A 25,849-nucleotide genomic window follows, 5' to 3' on the forward strand; every position below is an offset into this window, starting at 1 on the left:
TAGATCCCTCTGTGTGTAATGACTCTATATAATAGATCCCTCTGTGTGTAATGACTATATAATAGATCCCTCTGCGTGTAATGACTCTATATAATAGATCCCTGTGTGTAATGACTCTATATAATAGATCCCTGTGTGTAATGACTCTATAAAATAGATCCCTCTGCGTGTAATGACTCTATATAATAGATCCCTCTGTGTGTAATGACTCTATATAATAGACCCCTCTGCGTGTAATGACTCTATATAATAGATCCCTGTGTGTAGTGACTCTATATAATAGATCACTCTGTGTGTAATGACTCTATATAATAGATCGCTCTGTGTGTAATGACTCTATATAATAGATCCCACTGGGTGTAATGACTCTATATAATAGATCCCTCTGTGTGTAATGACTCTATATAATAGATCCCTGTGTGTAGTGACTATATAATAGATCACTCTGTGTGTAATGACTCTATATAATAGATCCCTCTGCGTGTAATGACTCTATATAATAGATCCCTCTGTGTGTAATGACTCTATATAATAGATCCCTCTGTGTGTAATGACTCTATATAATAGATCCCTCTGTGTGTAATGACTCTATATAATAGATCCCTCTGTGTGTAATGACTCTATATAATAGATCCCTCTGTGTGTAATGACTCTATATAATAGATCCCTCTGTGTGCCCCAGCTGCCTTCCGCAGGGCCATGGACCGGATCCTAGCCTCTCATAAGGAGTACGCCGCAGCTTACCTGGATGACCTCGTAATCTTCAGCCCGGATTGGGGAGGTCATTTACAGAAGGTCCAGGCATCACTGGATGCGCTAAGGAAAGCAGGATTTACTATAAACCCAAAGAAGTGCGCAATGGGGAGAGAAGAGGCAAAATACTTGGGCTACATCGTTGGAAGGGGCGAGATAAAGTTGCAAGTAAATAAGGTGGAGGCTATCCAAAATTAGCTGCTCCCGAACTCCAAGAAGCAAGCTCGGGCGTTTTTGGGAATTGTGGGTTATTGTCGGCGATTTATTCTGAATTTTGCCATGATAGCCGCCCGCCTGACTGATCTTCTTAAGGGCACTAAGACCTCGATGGCCAAATGGTCCGCCGAAGCGGAGATGGCATTCCAGGATTTGAAGCTCACCCTATGTAAATAGCCAGTCTTCGTAGCGCCTGACTTCACTAAGCAGTTCGTAGTTCAGACTGACGCCTCCGAGGTCGGTTTGGCAGCTGTGTTGTCCCAGGAAATAGATGTGGACGAACATCCAGTCCTATTCCTGAGTAGGAAACTCTCCTCATGTGAAAAGAACTATGCCATCGTAGAGAAGGAGTGCCTGGCCATCAAATGGGCCATTGAGACACTAAGATATTACCTGTTAGGCCGAAAGTTCAGGCTAGTGTCCGATCATGCACCCCTGAGATGAATGAGGGAAAGGAAGGGGAAGAATGCCCGGGTGACTAGGTGGTTTATAGCGCTTCAGAACTTTAATTTTTATGTGGAGCACAGGCCCGGGAAACTACATGGAAACGCAGACGCCCTGTCCAGACCTCCCTGTTTAGCGAGTGAAGGTGCCAAAACCCCCGGCTTTGGACAGGGGAGGGGGATATGTGACAAAGTCACTGGTAAACTGCTGGAGGGGAGATACGTTTCCCTGAGGCTATTGGCTTCAGTGAATTAAAACCGTTAAGTTTCCTCCAGCATGTTATTTTCCGAGAGGGGTTAAGTCCATTTGTGAAAGGGCGTGTTTATTAGAACAACCAAGGGCGGGCGGGAGGTTGTACTCCATATCTGCACCTCAGGGAGTGGTTTTTGTGAATGACCATTGTGAAGGGCGGGAGGTTGTTCTCCATATCTCCACCTCAGGGTGTGGTTTTTGTGAATGACCATTGTGAAGGGCAGGAGGTTGTTCTCCATATCTCCACCTCAGGGTGTGGTCTGGGGCTTAACTACTCCACCTGCTGAGGCATTCAGTGATCAGAAGATCTGGAGAGAGGAGCTCCAGACATCTTTGTGTGGAGCTGACCTGAACCATGTGTAGCTGCTCAACGCTTAGCAGGCGAATCCCTGCGGCCACAAAGACTGCGCTTCTGTGTTACAATTTAGTTTTGGCTTTCCTGTTTTGCCCAGCTGGCTGTGTTTTCTTTTATGGCCTTAGTGTTGGTTTATGCTGCATCTTAATAAACCAACCAGAAGTTTTAAAGAGACGGTGTACCTGTGTCAACCTCCGTGTGCAGCTGAGTGAGCGATCTACCACAGTACCCACAACTCCTGAAGAGGGAAAGTGGAAACCTACCCACCACCCTGAAGAGGGAAAGTGGAAACCTACCCACCACCCTGAAGAGGGAAAGTGGAAACCTACCCACCACTCTGAAAAGGGAAAGTGGAAACCTACCCACCACCCTGAAGAGGGAAAGTGGAAACCTACCCACCACCCTGAAGAGGGAAAGTGGAAACCTACCCACCACCCTGAAGAGGGAAAGTGGAAACCTACCCACCACCCTGAAGAGGGAAAGTACCGTCTGTTTGTGTTACCTTTGGATGCAGTGTGGTGTCTGGTAGTCAGAAAAGCTTGCTGTGTGCGCTATTGTGTGACCTATAGCAGGTGACCCGTTGGCCTAACAGCGAGTGGTGAGACTGAGAAGTGAGGTAGGGTGCGCTTATGTCATTGTCAGCTTACTGCAATAGGCGAGTGAGCGTGAGAAGCAGAGTCCCCCTTTACAGTCACATCCAAGTTAGGTGTGCAATGGACATTGTTCGTGACAGTGGATGATGATGATGGTCTTTACATAGTTACATAGTTTATAAGGCCGAAAAAAGACAAGCGTCCATCCAGTTCAGCCTATTTCTTGTGCACTGCAGCTATTCCGCAGCGTTGAGCCAGGGGAAGGCAACAAAAAACCATGCGGTATAGGCCAATTTACATCATTGAGGAAAAATTCACTTCCCGACACCAATCTGGCAGTCAGATTAAATCCCTGGATTAATTAACTATCACTAAGCATAAGATGTAATTTTATTGTTCTCAAGAAAGGCGTCCAGGCCTCTCTTGAACTCATTAAGTGAGTTGGACATCACCACTTCCTCTCCCAGAGAGTTCCAGAGTCTCACGGCTCTGACCGTAAAGAATCCCCTTCTATGCTGGTGCAGGAACCTCCTTTCCTCCAGACGCATAGTGTGCCCCCTCGTCTTTGTCACCATCCTTGGTATAAACAGGTCATGGGAGAGATCTCTGTACTGCCCCCTGATGTATTTATACATGTTTATGAGGTCTCCCCTAAGCCTTCTCTTTTCCAACGTACATAGGCCTAATTTTGACAACCTCTCTGGGTATTCTAGTCCCTCCATTCCCTTTATTACCTTAGTCGCCCTCCTTTGTACCCTCTCTAGCTCCAATATGTCTTTCCTGAGCACCGGAGCCCAGAACTGTGCACAATATTCTAAGTGCGGCCTTACCAGCGCTTTATACAGAGGAAGAACAATGTTCTCATCATATGCCCCTATTCCTCTTCTGATGCATGCCATGACTCTATTTGCCTTCGTAGCTGCTGCCTGACACTGGGCACTCCAATTTAATTTGCTATTAACCAAGACGCCCAGGTCCTTCTCCATGTCAGATTTCCCCAACGGTTTCCCATTTAATATGTATGGGTGACTGCTGTTTTTCTTTCCCATGTGCATGACCTTACATTTATCGGCATTGAACCCCATCTGCCATTTTTTGGCCCAACTCCCCAATTTATCTAAATCCTCCTGTAGCTGTGCCCTATCCTCATCTGTATTAACTACTTTACAAAGTTTAGTATCATCTGCAAATATTGCTATTTTACTATGTAACCCTTCCACTAGATCATTCATAAATATATTAATTAATATAGGGCCCAAGACAGACCCTTGAGGCCCCCCGCTAGTAACCCTGACACCCCCTGAGCTTACTCCATTGATAACCACCCTCTGCTTTCTATCACTCAGCCAGCTATTTACCCACTTGCACACATTATCCCCCAGACCAAGTATTCTCATTTTATATACCAACCTTTTGTGTGGCACGGTATCAAACGCTTTGGAGAAGTCAAGGTCTACAACATCCACTGACTCTCCCCGGTCCAGCTGTGAGCTCACCTCCTCGTAGAAGGCCATCAGGAGCGATCCCTCATGAATCCATGCTGATATGGAGTTAGACAGTTATTATCATTAAGATATTCTACAACAGCATCTCTAAGAAATCCTTCAAACAATTTACCCACCACAGACGTCTGTTGGTGATAATATTGATAATGATAGTGATGCTGTATGATAAGTGATTATGAAGACAACGATGATGATGATGGCTGATGATAATGATTGTAGATTGGTGATGGTGTCGTGATGATGTTGTTGAGGATGACCCTTTATGATTTTTCCTTGTCTTCAGCATTCCCAAGCACAGAGCTGTCGGCCGTGGTCAGTAATGCCATCCTATCTGCTTATCATGGGAATCTCCTGAGTGTGAGTCTGGGGTCTCCTCCACCTGCGGCTGAGCACTCTCCTCCCACCTCTAATGACGCCCTGCTGTTCCATGAGAAGTGCGGCACACTCATAAAACTCAGCAACGGGAACAAGACGGCTGAGCGGAGGAGACCCCTTGATGAGTTCAACAATGGCGTGGTGATGACCAACCGCCCCCTGAAGGACTGCGAAATGTTTGAGGTAGGCGGGCATACACAAATTTGTCGTCAGTCTTTCGTGGTGAGACGGGCAGGGATGGGTCAGTCGTCAGTCTTTCTTGGTGAGATGGGCAGGGATGGATCGGTCATGAGTTTTCCTTGGAGGACAGGCAGGGATGGATCGGTCATCAGTTTTCCTTGGAGGATGGGCAGGGATGGATCGGTCATCAGTTTTCCTTGGAGGACGGGCAGGAATGGATCAGTCATCAGTTTTCCTTGGAGGATGGGCCGGGACGGATCAGTCATCAGTTTTCCTTGGGGGACGGGCAGGGACGGGTCAGTCATCAGTTTTCCTTGGAGGACGGGCGGGACGGGTCAGTCATCAGTTTTCCTTGGAGGACGGGCAGGGATGGATCGGTCATCAGTTTTCCTTGGAGGACGGGCAGGGATGGATCAGTCATCAGTTTTCCTTGGAGGACGGGCAGGGACGGATCAGTCATCAGTTTTCCTTGGAGGACGGGCCGGGACGGATCAGTCATCAGTTTTCCTTGGAGGACGGGCCGGGACGGATCAGTCTTCAGCCTCCTTGGAGGATGGGCAGGGATGGATCAGTCATCAGTTTTCCTTGCAGGACGGGCAGGGACGGGTCAGTCATCCGTTTTCCTTGGAGGACGGGCAGGGACGGATCAGTCTTCAGCCTCCTTGGAGGACGGGCAGGGATGGATCGGTCATCAGTTTTCCTTGGAGGACGGGCAGGGACGGATCAGTCTTCAGCCTCCTTGGAGGACGGGCAGGGATGGATCGGTCATCAGTTTTCCTTGGAGGACGGGCAGGGACGGATCAGTCTTCAGCCTCCTTGGCATTGTTGTATTTTGCCTCCGGCAGATCCGCATCGATAAGCTCGTAGATAAATGGTCTGGCTCCATTGAGATTGGTGTTACCACTCACAACCCCAACAGCCTGGAGTATCCGGCCACCATGACCAACCTGCGCTCAGGTAAGAGCTGGGCCCTCCCGCCCCTCATGCTGCCCGTCCCCATGCTTGCTTTGCTTCCACTTTGTGGCCTATTACCTGTTGGCCCCTCAGCCCCCAGTAATGATGACTTCCCCCAGGAACCATCATGATGAGCGGCTGCGGGATTCTCACCAATGGGAAGGGCACGCGGAGGGAGTACTGCGAGTTCAGCCTGGACGAGTTACAGGTCAGCGCGCGTCACGTATGGTTGTGGTTGTAACTGTGACGGGGGGATCGGGGGTCTTGTGAAAATGGTCACATCTTGTTTTTTATGCCCAGGAGGGGGATCACATCGGACTGACAAGAAAATCCAACGGTGCCCTCCACTTCTACATCAATGGCATGGACCAAGGTGAGATGTCACCGGAGCTGGGGCATGGGGGGGGCGCAATGGAGCATGTCACTCCTCTGCTGTGGTCTCAGTCTTGTGTCCCGGTAAGTGGACTCAGATTGGGACGGATCGGGTGGATTGGTCCTCTGTATCCTGGAGGGAAAGAAGTGGGGAACAAGAGCCCATAACAGGGGCCATAATTGGAAATCATCAGCTGACGTCCGCACAGCGTGCTCCGCGTCACTGACGGCAGAGATGTGACAGCGTGCTCCACGTCACTGACAGCAGAGATGTGACGGCGTGCTCCGCGTCACTGACGGCAGAGATGTGACAGCGTGCTCCACGTCACTGACAGCAGAGATGTGACAGCGTGCTCCACGTCACTGACAGCAGAGATGTGACGGCGTGCTCCACGTCACTGACAGCAGAGATGTGACAGCGTGCTCCGCGTCACTGACAGCAGAGATGTGACAGCGTGCTCCACGTCACTGACAGCAGAGATGTGACAGCGTGCTCCACGTCACTGACGGCAGAGATGTGACAGCGTGCTCCACGTCACTGACAGCAGAGATGTGACAGCGTGCTCCACGTCACTGACAGCAGAGATGTGACGGCGTGCTCCACGTCACTGACAGCAGAGATGTGACGGCGTGCTCCGCGTCACTGACGGCAGAGATGTGACAGCGTGCTCCACGTCACTGACAGCAGAGATGTGACAGCGTGCTCCACGTCACTGACAGCAGAGATGTGACGGCGTGCTCCACGTCACTGACAGCAGAGATGTGACAGCGTGCTCCGCGTCACTGACAGCAGAGATGTGACAGCGTGCTCCACGTCACTGACAGCAGAGATGTGACAGCGTGCTCCACGTCACTGACGGCAGAGATGTGACAGCGTGCTCCACGTCACTGACGGCAGAGATGTGACAGCGTGCTCCACGTCACTGACGGCAGAGATGTGACAGCGTGCTCCACGTCACTGACGGCAGAGATGTGACAGCGTGCTCCACGTCACTGACAGCAGAGATGTGACAGCGTGCTCCGCGTCACTGACGGCAGAGATGTGACGGCGTGCTCCGCGTCACTGACGGCAGAGATGTGACAGCGTGCTCCACGTCACTGACGGCAGAGATGTGACAGCGTGCTCCGCGTCACTGACGGCAGAGATGTGACAGCGTGCTCCACGTCACTGACGGCAGAGATGTGACAGCGTGCTCCACGTCACTGACGGCAGAGATGTGACAGCGTGCTCCACGTCACTGACGGCAGAGATGTGACAGCGTGCTCCACGTCACTGACAGCAGAGATGTGACAGCGTGCTCCACGTCACTGACAGCAGAGATGTGACAGCGTGCTCCACGTCACTGACAGCAGAGATGTGACAGCGTGCTCCGCGTCACTGACGGCAGAGATGTGACGGCGTGCTCCGCGTCACTGACGGCAGAGATGTGACAGCGTGCTCCACGTCACTGATGGCAGAGATGTGACAGCGTGCTCCGCGTCACTGACGGCAGAGATGTGACAGCGTGCTCCGCGTCACTGACAGCAGAGATGTGACAGCGTGCTCCACGTCACTGACAGCAGAGATGTGACAGCGTGCTCCACGTCACTGACGGCAGAGATGTGACGGCGTGCTCCACGTCACTGACGGCAGAGATGTGACAGCGTGCTCCACGTCACTGACGGCAGAGATGTGACGGCGTGCTCCGCGTCACTGACGGCAGAGATGTGACAGCGTGCTCCACGTCACTGACGGCAGAGATGTGACAGCGTGCTCCGCGTCACTGACGGCAGAGATGTGACAGCGTGCTCCGCGTCACTGACGGCAGAGATGTGGAGTGTGACCGGGTTATAGGCGGCGAATCTGCTAACTGTACAGTCTGTATGGGAGGGCCCCACGGCCGACAGAGGGCCCCAACGCCTTCCCAGTACCAGAGAAAGGAAGGGACAGCCGTGTATATAGTGATGTGTCTACACTGATCATACATGTAATAATACACTGCGGTCCTGTATATAGGGATGTGTCGACACTGATCATACATGTAATAATACACTGCGGTCCTGTATATAGGGATGTGTCTACACTGATCATACATGTAATAATACACTGCGGTCCTGTATATAGGGATGTGTCTGCACTGATCATACATGTAATAATACACTGCGGTCCTGTATATAGGGATGTGTCTGCACTGATCATACATGTAATAATACACTGCGGTCCTGTATATAGGGATGTGTCGGCACTGATCATACATGTAATAATACGCTGCGGTCCTGTATATAGGGATGTGTCGGCACTGATCATACATGTAATAATACACTGCGGTCCTGTATATAGGGATGTGTCTGCACTGATCATACATGTAATAATACACTGCGGTCCTGTATATAGGGATGTGTCTGCACTGATCATACATGTAATAATACACTGCGGTCCTGTATATAGGGATGTGTCTGCACTGATCATACATGTAATAATACACTGCGGTCCTGTATATAGGGATGTGTCTGCACTGATCATACATGTAATAATACACTGCGGTCCTGTATATAGGGATGTGTCTGCACTGATCATACATGTAATAATACACTGCGGTCCTGTATATAGGGATGTGTCGGCACTGATCATACATGTAATAATACACTGCGGCCCTGTATATAGGGATGTGTCGGCACTGATCATACATGTAATAATACGCTGCGGCCCTGTATATAGGGATGTGTCGGCACTGATCATACATGTAATAATACGCTGCGGTCCTGTATATAGGGATGTGTTGGCACTGATCATACATGTAATAATACGCTGCGGTCCTGTATATAGGGATGTGTCTACACTGATCATACATGTAATAATACACTGCGGTCCTGTATATAGGGATGTGTCTGCACTGATCATACATGTAATAATACACTGCGGTCCTGTATATAGGGATGTGTCTGCACTGATCATACATGTAATAATACGCTGCGGTCCTGTATATAGGGATGTGTCGGCACTGATCATACATGTAATAATACGCTGCGGTCCTGTATATAGGGATGTGTCGGCACTGATCATACATGTAATAATACACTGCGGTCCTGTATATAGGGATGTGTCGGCACTGATCATACATGTAATAATACACTGCGGTCCTGTATATAGGGATGTGTCTGCACTGATCATACATGTAATAATACACTGCGGTCCTGTATATAGGGATGTGTCTGCACTGATCATACATGTAATAATACGCTGCGGTCCTGTATATAGGGATGTGTCTGCACTGATCATACATGTAATAATACACTGCGGTCCTGTATATAGGGATGTGTCTACACTGATCATACATGTAATAATACGCTGCGGTCCTGTATATAGGGATGTGTCTGCACTGATCATACATGTAATAATACACTGCGGCCCTGTATATAGGGATGTGTCTGCACTGATCATACATGTAATAATACACTGCGGTCCTGTATATAGGGATGTGTCTACACTGATCATACATGTAATAATACGCTGCGGTCCTGTATATAGGGATGTGTCTGCACTGATCATACATGTAATAATACACTGCGGTCCTGTATATAGGGATGTGTCGGCACTGATCATACATGTAATAATACGCTGCGGTCCTGTATATAGGGATGTGTCTGCACTGATCATACATGTAATAATACACTGCGGTCCTGTATATAGGGATGTGTCTGCACTGATCATACATGTAATAATACGCTGCGGTCCTGTATATAGGGATGTGTCTACACTGATCATACATGTAATAATACACTGCGGTCCTGTATATAGGGATGTGTCTGCACTGATCATACATGTAATAATACGCTGCGGTCCTGTATATAGGGATGTGTTGGCACTGATCATACATGTAATAATACGCTGCGGTCCTGTATATAGGGATGTGTCTGCACTGATCATACATGTAATAATACACTGCGGTCCTGTATATAGGGATGTGTCTGCACTGATCATACATGTAATAATACACTGCGGTCCTGTATATAGGGATGTGTCTGCACTGATCATACATGTAATAATACACTGCGGTCCTGTATATAGGGATGTGTCGGCACTGATCATACATGTAATAATACGCTGCGGTCCTGTATATAGGGATGTGTCTGCACTGATCATACATGTAATAATACACTGCGGTCCTGTATATAGGGATGTGTCTGCACTGATCATACATGTAATAATATGCTGCGGTCCTGTATATAGGGATGTGTCTGCACTGATCATACATGTAATAATACGCTGCGGTCCTGTATATAGGGATGTGTCTGCACTGATCATACATGTAATAATACACTGCGGTCCTGTATATAGGGATGTGTCGGCACTGATCATACATGTAATAATACACTGCGGTCCTGTATATAGGGATGTGTCTGCACTGATCATACATGTAATAATATGCTGCGGTCCTGTATATAGGGATGTGTCTGCACTGATCATACATGTAATTATACACTGCGGTCCTGTATATAGGGATGTGTCTGCACTGATCATACATGTAATAATACACTGCGGTCCTGTATATAGGGATGTGTCTGCACTGATCATACATGTAATAATACACTGCGGTCCTGTATATAGGGATGTGTCGGCACTGATCATGCATGTAATAATACACTGCGGTCCTGTATATAGGGATGTGTCGGCACTGATCATACATGTAATAATACACTGCGGTCCTGTATATAGGGATGTGTCTGCACTGATCATACATGTAATAATATGCTGCGGTCCTGTATATAGGGATGTGTCTGCACTGATCATACATGTAATTATACACTGCGGTCCTGTATATAGGGATGTGTCGGCACTGATCATACATGTAATAATACACTGCGGTCCTGTATATAGGGATGTGTCTGCACTGATCATACATGTAATAATACACTGCGGTCCTGTATATAGGGATGTGTCTGCACTGATCATACATGTAATAATACACTGCGGTCCTGTATATAGGGATGTGTCTGCACTGATCATACATGTAATAATACGCTGCGGTCCTGTATATAGGGATGTGTCTGCACTGATCATACATGTAATTATACACTGCGGTCCTGTATATAGGGATGTGTCTGCACTGATCATACATGTAATAATACACTGCGGTCCTGTATATAGGGATGTGTCTGCACTGATCATACATGTAATAATACGCTGCGGTCCTGTATATAGGGATGTGTCTACACTGATCATACATGTAATAATACACTGCGGTCCTGTATATAGGGATGTGTCGGCACTGATCATACATGTAATAATACGCTGCGGCCCTGTATATAGGGATGTGTCTGCACTGATCATACATGTAATAATACACTGCGGTCCTGTATATAGGGATGTGTCTGCACTGATCATACATGTAATAATACGCTGCGGTCCTGTATATAGGGATGTGTCTACACTGATCATACATATAATAATACGCTGCGGTCCTGTATATAGGGATGTGTCGGCACTGATCATACATGTAATAATACGCTGCGGTCCTGTATATAGGGATGTGTCGGCACTGATCATACATGTAATAATACACTGCGGTCCTGTATATAGGGATGTGTCTGCACTGATCATACATGTAATTATACACTGCGGTCCTGTATATAGGGATGTGTCGGCACTGATCATACATGTAATAATACACTGCGGTCCTGTATATAGGGATGTGTCTGCACTGATCATACATGTAATAATACACTGCGGTCCTGTATATAGGGATGTGTCTGCACTGATCATACATGTAATAATACACTGCGGTCCTGTATATAGGGATGTGTCTGCACTGATCATACATGTAATAATACACTGCGGTCCTGTATATAGGGATGTGTCTGCACTGATCATACATGTAATAATACGCTGCGGCCCTGTATATAGGGATGTGTCGGCACTGATCATACATGTAATAATACGCTGCGGTCCTGTATATAGGGATGTGTCTGCACTGATCATACATGTAATAATACGCTGCGGTCCTGTATATAGGGATGTGTCGGCACTGATCATACATGTAATAATACGCTGCGGTCCTGTATATAGGGATGTGTCTGCACTGATCATACATGTAATAATACGCTGCGGTCCTGTATATAGGGATGTGTCTGCACTGATCATACATGTAATAATACACTGCGGTCCTGTATATAGGGATGTGTCGGCACTGATCATACATGTAATAATACGCTGCGGTCCTGTATATAGGGATGTGTCTGCACTGATCATACATGTAATAATACACTGCGGTCCTGTATATAGGGATGTGTCGGCACTGATCATACATGTAATAATACGCTGCGGTCCTGTATATAGGGATGTGTCTGCACTGATCATACATGTAATAATACACTGCGGTCCTGTATATAGGGATGTGTCGGCACTGATCATACATGTAATAATACACTGCGGTCCTGTATATAGGGATGTGTCGGCACTGATCATACATGTAATAATACACTGCGGTCCTGTATATAGGGATGTGTCGGCACTGATCATACATGTAATAATACGCTGCGGTCCTGTATATAGGGATGTGTCGGCACTGATCATACATGTAATAATACGCTGCGGTCCTGTATATAGGGATGTGTCGGCACTGATCATACATGTAATAATACGCTGCGGTCCTGTATATAGGGATGTGCCGGCACTGATCATACATGTAATAATACGCTGCGGTCCTGTATATAGGGATGTGTCTGCACTGATCATACATGTAATAATACGCTGCGGTCCTGTATATAGGGATGTGTCTGCACTGATCATACATGTAATAATACGCTGCGGTCCTGTATATAGGGATGTGTCGGCACTGATCATACATGTAATAATACGCTGCGGTCCTGTATATAGGGATGTGTCGGCACTGATCATACATGTAATAATACGCTGCGGTCCTGTATATAGGGATGTGTCTGCACTGATCATACATGTAATAATACGCTGCGGTCCTGTATATAGGGATGTGTCTGCACTGATCATACATGTAATAATACGCTGCGGTCCTGTATATAGGGATGTGTCTACACTGATCATACATGTAATAATACACTGCGGTCCTGTATATAGGGATGTGTCTGCACTGATCATACATGTAATAATACACTGCGGTCCTGTATATAGGGATGTGTCGGCACTGATCATACATGTAATAATACACTGCGGTCCTGTATATAGGGATGTGTCTGCACTGATCATACATGTAATAATACACTGCGGTCCTGTATATAGGGATGTGTCAGCACTGATCATACATGTAATAATACACTGCGGTCCTGTATATAGTGATGTGTCTACACTGATCATACATGTAATAATACACTGCGGTCCTGTATATAGGGATGTGTCTGCACTGATCATACATGTAATAATACACTGCGGTCCTGTATATAGGGATGTGTCGGCACTGATCATACATGTAATAATACACTGCGGTCCTGTATATAGGGATGTGTCAGCACTGATCATACATGTAATAATACACTGCGGTCCTGTATATAGTGATGTGTCTACACTGATCATACATGTAATAATACACTGCGGTCCTGTATATAGGGATGTGTCTGCACTGATCATACATGTAATAATACGCTGCGGTCCTGTATATAGTGATGTGTCGGCACTGATCATACATGTAATAATACGCTGCGGTCCTGTATATAGGGATGTGTCTGCACTGATCATACATGTAATAATACGCTGCGGTCCTGTATATAGGGATGTGTCTGCACTGATCATACATGTAATAATACACTGTGGTCCTGTATATAGGGATGTGTCGGCACTGATCATACATGTAATAATACACTGCGGTCCTGTATATAGGGATGTGTCGGCACTGATCATACATGTAATAATACACTGCGGTCCTGTATATAGGGATGTGTCGGCACTGATCATACATGTAATAATACGCTGCGGTCCTGTATATAGGGATGTGTCGGCACTGATCATACATGTAATAATACGCTGCGGTCCTGTATATAGGGATGTGTCGGCACTGATCATACATGTAATAATACGCTGTGGTCCTGTATATAGGGATGTGTCTGCACTGATCATACATGTAATAATACACTGCGGTCCTGTATATAGGGATGTGTCTGCACTGATTATACATGTAATAATACACTGCGGTCCTGTATATAGGGATGTGTCTGCACTGATCATACATGTAATAATACGCTGCGGTCCTGTATATAGGGATGTGTCTGCACTGATCATACATGTAATAATACGCTGCGGTCCTGTATATAGGGATGTGTCTGCACTGATCATACATGTAATAATACACTGCGGTCCTGTATATAGGGATGTGTCTGCACTGATCATACATGTAATAATACGCTGCGGTCCTGTATATAGGGATGTGTCTGCACTGATCATACATGTAATAATACACTGCGGTCCTGTATATAGGGATGTGTCTGCACTGATTATACATGTAATAATACACTGCGGTCCTGTATATAGGGATGTGTCTGCACTGATCATACATGTAATAATACACTGCGGTCCTGTATATAGGGATGTGTCTGCACTGATCATACATGTAATAATACGCTGCGGTCCTGTATATAGGGATGTGTCTGCACTGATCATACATGTAATAATACACTGCGGTCCTGTATATAGGGATGTGTCTGCACTGATCATACATGTAATAATACACTGCGGTCCTGTATATAGGGATGTGTCTGCACTGATCATACATGTAATAATACACTGCGGTCCTGTATATAGGGATGTGTCTACACTGATCATACATGTAATAATACACTGCGGTCCTGTATATAGGGATGTGTCAGCACTGATCATACATGTAATAATACGCTGCGGTCCTGTATATAGGGATGTGTCTGCACTGATCATACATGTAATAATACGCTGCGGTCCTGTATATAGGGATGTGTCTGCACTGATCATACATGTAATAATACGCTGCGGTCCTGTATATAGGGATGTGTCTGCACTGATCATACATGTAATAATACACTGCGGTCCTGTATATAGGGATGTGTCGGCACTGATCATACATGTAATAATACACTGCGGTCCTGTATATAGGGATGTGTCTGCACTGATCATACATGTAATAATACGCTGCGGTCCTGTATATAGGGATGTGTCTGCACTGATCATACATGTAATAATACACTGCGGTCCTGTATATAGGGATGTGTCGGCACTGATCATACATGTAATAATACGCTGCGGTCCTGTATATAGGGATGTGTCTACACTGATCATACATGTAATAATACACTGCGGTCCTGTATATAGGGATGTGTCTGCACTGATCATACATGTAATAATACACTGCGGTCCTGTATATAGGGATGTGTCTGCACTGATCATACATGTAATAATACACTGCGGTCCTGTATATAGGGATGTGTCGGCACTGATCATACATGTAATAATACACTGCGGTCCTGTATATAGGGATGTGTCAGCACTGATCATACATGTAATAATACGCTGCGGTCCTGTATATAGGGATGTGTCTGCACTGATCATACATGTAATAATACGCTGCGGTCCTGTATATAGGGATGTGTCTGCACTGATCATACATGTAATAATACACTGCGGTCCTGTATATAGGGATGTGTCTACACTGATCATACATGTAATAATACACTGCGGTCCTGTATATAGGGATGTGTCTACACTGATCATACATGTAATAATACACTGCGGTCCTGTATATAGGGATGTGTCTGCACTGATCATACATGTAATAATACACTGCGGTCCTGTATATAGGGATGTGTCTGCACTGATCATACATGTAATAATACACTGCGGTCCTGTATATAGGGATGTGTCTGCACTGATCATACATGTAATAATACACTGCGGTCCTGTATATAGGGATGTGTCTGCACTGATCATACATGTAATAATACACTGCGGTCCTGTATATAGGGATGTGTCGGCACTGATCATACATGTAATAATACACTGCGGTCCTGTATATAGGGATGTGTCTGCACTGATCATACATGTAATAATACGCTGCGGTCCTGTATATAGGGATGTGTCTGCACTGATCATACATGTAATAATACACTGCGGTCCTGTATATAGGGATGTGTCTGCACTGATCATACATGTAATAATACGCTGCGGTCCTGTATATAGGGATGTGTCTGCACTGATCATACATGTAATAATACGCTGCGGTCCTGTATATAGGGATGTGTCTGCACTGATCATACATGTAATAATACACTGCGGTCCTGTATATAGGGATGTGTCGGCACTGATCATACATGTAATAATACGCTGCGGTCCTGTATATAGGGATGTGTCGGCACTGATCATACATGTAATAATACGCTGCGGTCCTGTATATAGGGATGTGTCGGCACTGATCATACATGTAATAATACGCTGCGGTCCTGTATATAGGGATGTGTCTGCACTGATCATACATGTAATAATACACTGCGGTCCTGTATATAGGGATGTGTCTGCACTGATCATACATGTAATAATACACTGCGGTCCTGTATATAGGGATGTGTCTGCACTGATCATACATGTAATAATACACTGCGGTCCTGTATATAGGGATGTGTCTGCACTGATCATACATGTAATAATACACTGCGGTCCTGTATATAGGGATGTGTCTGCACTGATCATACATGTAATAATACGCTGCGGTCCTGTATATAGGGATGTGTCTGCACTGATCATACATGTAATAATACGCTGCGGTCCTGTATATAGGGATGTGTCTGCACTGATCATACATGTAATAATACGCTGCGGTCCTGTATATAGGGATGTGTCTGCACTGATCATACATGTAATAATACACTGCGGTCCTGTATATAGGGATGTGTCGGCACTGATCATACATGTAATAATACGCTGCGGTCCTGTATATAGGGATGTGTCTGCACTGATCATACATGTAATAATACACTGCGGTCCTGTATATAGTGATGTGTCTGCACTGATCATACATGTAATAATACACTGCGGTCCTGTATATAGGGATGTGTCGACACTGATCATACATGTAATAATACACTGCGGTCCTGTATATAGGGATGTGTTGGCACTGATCATACATGTAATAATATGCTGCGGTCCTGTATATAGGGATGTGTCTGCACTGATCATACATGTAATAATACACTGCGGTCCTGTATATAGGGATGTGTCGGCACTGATCATACATGTAATAATACACTGCGGTCCTGTATATAGGGATGTGTCTGCACTGATCATACATGTAATAATACGCTGCGGTCCTGTATATAGGGATGTGTCTGCACTGATCATACATGTAATAATACGCTGCGGTCCTGTATATAGGGATGTGTCTGCACTGATCATACATGTAATAATACACTGCGGTCCTGTATATAGGGATGTGTCGGCACTGATCATACATGTAATAATACACTGCGGTCCTGTATATAGGGATGTGTCAGCACTGATCATACATGTAATAATACGCTGCGGTCCTGTATATAGGGATGTGTCGACACTGATCATACATGTAATAATACACTGCGGTCCTGTATATAGGGATGTGTCTGCACTGATCATACATGTAATAATACGCTGCGGTCCTGTATATAGGGATGTGTCTGCACTGATCATACATGTAATAATACGCTGCGGTCCTGTATATAGGGATGTGTCTGCACTGATCATACATGTAATAATACGCTGCGGTCCTGTATATAGGGATGTGTCGGCACTGATCATACATGTAATAATACACTGCGGTCCTGTATATAGGGATGTGTCTGCACTGATCATACATGTAATAATACGCTGCGGTCCTGTATATAGGGATGTGTCTGCACTGATCATACATGTAATAATACACTGCGGTCCTGTATATAGGGATGTGTCTGCACTGATCATACATGTAATAATACGCTGCGGTCCTGTATATAGGGATGTGTCTGCACTGATCATACATGTAATAATACACTGCGGTCCTGTATATAGGGATGTGTCTGCACTGATCATACATGTAATAATACGCTGCGGTCCTGTATATAGGGATGTGTCTGCACTGATCATACATGTAATAATACACTGCGGTCCTGTATATAGGGATGTGTCGGCACTGATCATACATGTAATAATACACTGCGGTCCTGTATATAGGGATGTGTCGGCACTGATCATACATGTAATAATACACTGCGGTCCTGTATATAGGGATGTGTCGGCACTGATCATACATGTAATAATACACTGCGGTCCTGTATATAGGGATGTGTCTGCACTGATCATACATGTAATTATACACTGCGGTCCTGTATATAGGGATGTGTCTGCACTGATCATACATGTAATAATACACTGCGGTCCTGTATATAGGGATGTGTCTGCACTGATCATACATGTAATAATACACTGCGGTCCTGTATATAGGGATGTGTCAGCACTGATCATACATGTAATAATACGCTGCGGTCCTGTATATAGGGATGTGTCTGCACTGATCATACATGTAATAATACGCTGCGGTCCTGTATATAGGGATGTGTCTGCACTGATCATACATGTAATAATACGCTGCGGTCCTGTATATAGGGATGTGTCTGCACTGATCATACATGTAATAATACACTGCGGTCCTGTATATAGGGATGTGTCTACACTGATCATACATGTAATAATACGCTGCGGTCCTGTATATAGGGATGTGTCTGCACTGATCATACATGTAATAATACACTGCGGTCCTGTATATAGGGATGTGTCTGCACTGATCATACATGTAATAATACGCTGCGGTCCTGTATATAGGGATGTGTCGGCACTGATCATACATGTAATAATACACTGCGGTCCTGTATATAGGGATGTGTCTGCACTGATCATACATGTAATAATACGCTGCGGTCCTGTATATAGGGATGTGTCTGCACTGATCATACATGTAATAATACACTGCGGTCCTGTATATAGGGATGTGTCTACACTGATCATACATGTAATAATACGCTGCGGTCCTGTATATAGGGATGTGTCGGCACTGATCATACATGTAATAATACGCTGCGGTCCTGTATATAGGGATGTGTCTGCACTGATCATACATGTAATAATATGCTGCGGTCCTGTATATAGGGATGTGTCTGCACTGATCATACATGTAATAATACACTGCGGTCCTGTATATAGGGATGTGTCTACACTGATCATACATGTAATAATACGCTGCGGTCCTGTATATAGGGATGTGTCTGCACTGATCATACATGTAATAATACGCTGCGGTCCTGTATATAGGGATGTGTCGGCACTGATCATACATGTAATAATACACTGCGGTCCTGTATATAGGGATGTGTCTACACTGATCATACATGTAATAATACACTGCGGTCCTGTATATAGGGATGTGTCTGCACTGATCATACATGTAATAATACACTGCGGCCCTGTATATAGGGATGTGTCTGCACTGATCATACATGTAATAATACGCTGCGGTCCTGTATATAGGGATGTGTCTGCACTGATCATACATGTAATAATACACTGCGGTCCTGTATATAGGGATGTGTCTACACTGATCATACATGTAATAATACGCTGCGGTCCTGTATATAGGGATGTGTCGGCACTGATCATACATGTAATAATACACTGCGGTCCTGTATATAGGGATGTGTCTGCACTGATCATACATGTAATAATACGCTGCGGTCCTGTATATAGGGATGTGTCGGCACTGATCATACATGTAATAATACGCTGCGGTCCTGTATATAGGGATGTGTCGGCACTGATCATACATGTAATAATACACTGCGGTCCTGTATATAGGGATGTGTCGGCACTGATCATACATGTAATAATACACTGCGGTCCTGTATATAGGGATGTGTCTACACTGATCATACATGTAATAATACACTGCGGTCCTGTATATAGGGATGTGTCGGCACTGATCATACATGTAATAATACACTGCGGTCCTGTATATAGGGATGTGTCTACACTGATCATACATGTAATAATACGCTGCGGTCCTGTATATAGGGATGTGTCTGCACTGATCATACATGTAATAATACGCTGCGGTCCTGTATATAGGGATGTGTCTACACTGATCATACATGTAATAATACACTGCGGTCCTGTATATAGGGATGTGTCTACACTGATCATACATGTAATAATACACTGCGGTCCTGTATATAGGGATGTGTCGGCACTGATCATACATGTAATAATACACTGCGGTCCTGTATATAGGGATGTGTCTGCACTGATCATACATGTAATAATACACTGCGGTCCTGTATATAGGGATGTGTCTGCACTGATCATACATGTAATAATACACTGCGGTCCTGTATATAGGGATGTGTCGGCACTGATCATACATGTAATAATACGCTGCGGTCCTGTATATAGGGATGTGTCGGCACTGATCATACATGTAATAATACACTGCGGTCCTGTATATAGGGATGTGTCTGCACTGATCATACATGTAATAATACGCTGCGGTCCTGTATATAGGGATGTGTCTACACTGATCATACATGTAATAATACGCTGCGGTCCTGTATATAGGGATGTGTCTACACTGATCATACATGTAATAATACACTGCGGTCCTGTATATAGGGATGTGTCTACACTGATCATACATATAATAATACGCTGCGGTCCTGTATATAGGGATGTGTCTACACTGATCATACATGTAATAATACACTGCGGTCCTGTATATAGGGATGTGTCTACACTGATCATACATGTAATAATACACTGCGGTCCTGTATATAGGGATGTGTCGGCACTGATCATACATGTAATAATACACTGCGGTCCTGTATATAGGGATGTGTCTGCACTGATCATACATGTAATAATACGCTGCGGTCCTGTATATAGGGATGTGTCTGCACTGATCATACATGTAATAATACACTGCGGTCCTGTATATAGGGATGTGTCTGCACTGATCATACATGTAATAATACGCTGCGGTCCTGTATATAGGGATGTGTCTGCACTGATCATACATGTAATAATACGCTGCGGTCCTGTATATAGGGATGTGTCTGCACTGATCATACATATAATAATACGCTGCGGTCCTGTATATAGGGATGTGTCTACACTGATCATACATGTAATAATACACTGCGGTCCTGTATATAGGGATGTGTCTACACTGATCATACATGTAATAATACACTGCGGTCCTGTATATAGGGATGTGTCTACACTGATCATACATGTAATAATACACTGCGGTCCTGTATATAGGGATGTGTCTACACTGATCATACATGTAATAATACACTGCGGTCCTGTATATAGGGATGTGTCGGCACTGATCATACATGTAATAATACACTGCGGTCCTGTATATAGGGATGTGTCTGCACTGATCATACATGTAATAATACACTGCGGTCCTGTATATAGGGATGTGTCTGCACTGATCATACATGTAATAATACACTGCGGTCCTGTATATAGGGATGTGTCTGCACTGATCATACATGTAATAATACACTGCGGTCCTGTATATAGGGATGTGTCTACACTGATCATACATGTAATAATACACTGCGGTCCTGTATATAGGGATGTGTCTGCACTGATCATACATGTAATAATACACTGCGGTCCTGTATATAGGGATGTGTCTGCACTGATCATACATGTAATAATACACTGTGGTCCTGTATATAGGGATGTGTCGGCACTGATCATACATGTAATAATACACTGTGGTCCTGTATATAGGGATGTGTCTGCACTGATCATACATGTAATAATACACTGCGGTGCTGTATATAGGGATGTGTCTGCACTGATCATACATGTAATAATACACTGCGGTCCTGTATATAGGGATGTGTCTGCACTGATCATACATGTAATAATACACTGCGGTCCTGTATATAGGGATGTGTCTGCACTGATCATACATGTAATAATACACTGCGGTCCTGTATATAGGGATGTGTCTGCACTGATCATACATGTAATAATACACTGCGGTCCTGTATATAGGGATGTGTCGACACTGATCATACATGTAATAATACACTGCGGTCCTGTATATAGGGATGTGTCTGCACTGATCATACATGTAATAATACACTGCGGTCCTGTATATAGGGATGTGTCTGCACTGATCATACATGTAATAATACGCTGCGGTCCTGTATATAGGGATGTGTCTGCACTGATCATACATGTAATTATACACTGCGGTCCTGTATATAGGGATGTGTCTGCACTGATCATACATGTAATAATACGCTGCGGTCCTGTATATAGGGATGTGTCTGCACTGATCATACATGTAATAATACACTGCGGTCCTGTATATAGGGATGTGTCTGCACTGATCATACATGTAATAATACACTGCGGTCCTGTATATAGGGATGTGTCTGCACTGATCATACATGTAATTATACACTGCGGTCCTGTATATAGGGATGTGTCTGCACTGATCATACATGTAATAATACGCTGCGGTCCTGTATATAGGGATGTGTCGACACTGATCATACATGTAATAATACACTGCGGTCCTGTATATAGGGATGTGTCTGCACTGATCATACATGTAATAATACACTGCGGTCCTGTATATAGGGATGTGTCTGCACTGATCATACATATAATAATACACTGCGGTCCTGTATATAGGGATGCGTCGGCACTGATCATACATGTAATAATACACTGCGGTCCTGTATATAGGGATGTGTCGGCACTGATCATACATGTAATTATACACTGCGGTCCTGTATATAGGGATGTGTCGGCACTGATCATACATGTAATAATACACTGCGGTCCTGTATATAGGGATGTGTCGGCACTGATCATACATGTAATAATACACTGCGGTCCTGTATATAGGGATGTGTCTGCACTGATCATACATGTAATAATACGCTGCGGTCCTGTATATAGGGATGTGTCTGCACTGATCATACATGTAATAATACGCTGCGGTCCTGTATATAGGGATGTGTCTGCACTGATCATGCATGTAATAATACACTGCGGTCCTGTATATAGGGATGTGTCGGCACTGATCATACATGTAATAATACACTGCGGTCCTGTATATAGGGATGTGTCGGCACTGATCATACATGTAATAATACACTGCGGTCCTGTATATAGTGATATGAGGTGACTGATCTCTTTCGGTGCCCTCAGGGTCTCCGTGGTTGATGGCCTGTGCTTCTCCTCCAGGCGTGGCCTCGTGTCAGACACCCCCGGTGGTGTACGGTGTGGTTGACCTCTATGGGATGGCCGTTAAGGTGACGATAGTTCATAATCACAATCACGCCGATCGGCTGCGGAGGAATAACGCCATCCTGCGGGCCCGGTCCCCCGATGCTGGACGCCAGTGTTCTCAGACCCCTGACCCCGGACAGCTGCTGTTTCATGCGAATTGTGGTCAGAAAGCCTCAATCGTGAATGGTGGCAGAAGCGCCCTCCGGCCGCAGTACGTACCCCCTGACCGTCACCGCCCGTCCCCTCGCTGCCTGCAGCCAACATGGCCACTTACATCTTTGTTTTCCTGTCCAGTGCTACCGATGACTTCAACCACGGCGTGGTCCTCAGTAACCGGCCGCTGCACAATAACGAGGTGTTCCAGGTGCGCATCGATAAGATGGTGGACAAGTGGGCAGGATCCATTGAAATTGGCGTCACCACGCATAACCCAGCGTATTTACAGCTCCCATCCACCATGACCAACTTGCGCTCAGGTAAGTTTTTCTAGGTGTGGCGGGCTGAGGCCGTGGCGGGCAGAGGCCGTGGCGGGCAGAGGCCGTGGTGGGCAGAGGCCGTGGTGGGCAGAGGCCGTGGTGGGCAGAGGCCGTGGCGGGCAGAGGCTGTGGTGGGCAGAGGCCGTGGCGGGCAGAGGCCGTGGTGGGCAGAGGCCGTGGCGGGCAGAGGCTGTGCCGTGCCACGTTGACGTGTCCTTCCTCTGCAGGGACCTGGATGATGACCGGCAATGGAGTCATGCACAACGGCACCACCATCCTGGACGAGTACGGGCACAACCTGGACAGACTGAAGGTCAGAGTCCTTCCATCCGGGCAGGCGGGCGCTCCTCCTGCATGCTGACCGGCCTCTTCTCTTTCAGGCGGGTGACACTGTGGGTGTGGTGCGGCGAGAGGATGGCACCCTCAACTTCTTTGTCAATGGCGTGTCTCAGGGCGTTGCCGCCTGGAATGTTCCCCCCAACGTGTTCGCTGTGGTGGATTTATATGGTCAAGCTGCACAAGCGACCATCGTGGATGAAGCTGGTGAGAGGCCCTCTGGGAATGTGGTGCCAGCCCAACCCAACGCTCCCTGAATGTGGTGGGGTCTCTGCGGGGGTTGCACTACATGCGCTCGTATATAGATGTCTGGAGGGGATTGTAGTGGGGGCTCTGCGGGGGTTGCACTACATGCTCTCGTATATAGGGGTCTGGAGGGGATTGTAGTGGGGTCTCTGCGGGGGTTGCACTACATGCTCTCGTATATAGATGTCTGGAGGGGATTGTAGTGGGGTCTCTGCGGTGGTTGCACTACATGCTCTCGTATATAGGGGTCTGGAGGGGATTGTAGTGGGGGCTCTGCGGGGGTTGCACTACATGCTCTCGTATATAGATGTCTGGAGGGGATTGTAGTGGGGTCTCTGCGGGGGTTGCACTACATGCTCTCGTATATAGATGTCTGGAGGGGATTGTAGTGGAGTCTCTGCGGGGGTTGCACTACATGCTCTCGTATATAGGGGTCTGGAGGGGATTGTAGTGGGGGCTCTGCGGGGGTTGCACTACATGCTCTCGTATATAGGGGTCTGGAGGGGATTGTAGTGGAGTCTCTGCGGGGGATGCACTACATGCTCTCGTATATTGGGGTCTGAAGGGGATTGTAGTGGGGTCTCTGCGGTGGTTGCACTACATGCTCTTGTATATAGATGTCTGGAGGGGATTGTAGTGGGGGCTCTGCGGAGGTTGCACTACATGCTCTCGTATATAGATGTCTGGAGGGGATTGTAGTGGAGTCTCTGCGGAGGTTGCACTACATGCTCTCGTATATTGGGGTCTGAAGGGGATTGTAGTGGGGTCTCTGCGGTGGTTGCACTACATGCTCTTGTATATAGATGTCTGGAGGGGATTGTAGTGGGGGCTCTGCGGAGGTTGCACTACATGCTCTCGTATATAGATGTCTGGAGGGGATTGTAGTGGGGTCTCTGCGGGGGTTGCACTACATGCTCTCGTATATAGGGGTCTGGAGGGGATTGTAGTGGGGTCTCTGCGGGGGTTGCACTACATGCTCTCGTATATAGGGGTCTGGAGGGGATTGTAGTGGGGTCTCTGCGGGGGTTGCACTACATGCTCTCGTATATAGATGTCTGGAGGGGATTGTAGTGGAGTCTCTGCGGGGGTTGCACTACATGCTCTCGTATATAGGGGTCTGGAGGGGATTGTAGTGGGGGCTCTGCGGGGGTTGCACTACATGCTCTCGTATATAGATGTCTGGAGGGGATTGTAGTGGGGTCTCTGCGGAGGTTGCACTACATGCTCTCGTATATAGATGTCTGGAGGGGATTGTAGTGGGGTCTCTGCGGGGGTTGCACTACATGCTCTCGTATATAGATGTCTGGAGGGGATTGTAGTGGGGTCTCTGCGGAGGTTGCACTACATGCTCTTGTATATAGGGGTCTGGAGGGGATTGTAGTGGGGTCTCTGCGGGGATGCACTACATGCTCTCGTATATAGATGTCTGGAGGGGATTGTAGTGGAGTCTCTGCGGGGGTTGCACTACATGCTCTCGTATATAGGGGTCTGGAGGGGATTGTAGT

The 25,849-nt window shown here is 46.2% G+C and overlaps 1 protein-coding gene across 2 annotated transcripts in view; it reads left to right on the plus strand.

Moving 5' to 3' along the window:
- The window catches only part of NEURL4 (neuralized E3 ubiquitin protein ligase 4), a 254,722-nt gene that overhangs the window by 35,923 nt on the left and 192,950 nt on the right, over positions 1-25,849 (plus strand). The window contains exons 4-11 of one of the 2 annotated variants that reach the window (XM_073654639.1): positions 4,402-4,676; positions 5,519-5,630; positions 5,747-5,835; positions 5,928-6,000; positions 23,206-23,497; positions 23,581-23,762; positions 23,990-24,075; positions 24,143-24,305. In XM_073654639.1, coding sequence (XP_073510740.1) covers positions 4,402-4,676; positions 5,519-5,630; positions 5,747-5,835; positions 5,928-6,000; positions 23,206-23,497; positions 23,581-23,762; positions 23,990-24,075; positions 24,143-24,305 — 1,272 coding nt within the window. The remainder of the gene's footprint in view (positions 1-4,401; positions 4,677-5,518; positions 5,631-5,746; positions 5,836-5,927; positions 6,001-23,205; positions 23,498-23,580; positions 23,763-23,989; positions 24,076-24,142; positions 24,306-25,849) is intronic. The other variant, XM_073654638.1, reaches the window with a different exon arrangement.

This window comes from Phyllobates terribilis, unplaced genomic scaffold (assembly GCF_046119375.1).
Source record: "Phyllobates terribilis strain yellow unplaced genomic scaffold, ASM4611937v1 Scaffold_11__3_contigs__length_659146591, whole genome shotgun sequence".
In the NCBI taxonomy this organism is placed as follows: Eukaryota; Metazoa; Chordata; class Amphibia; order Anura; family Dendrobatidae; genus Phyllobates; species Phyllobates terribilis.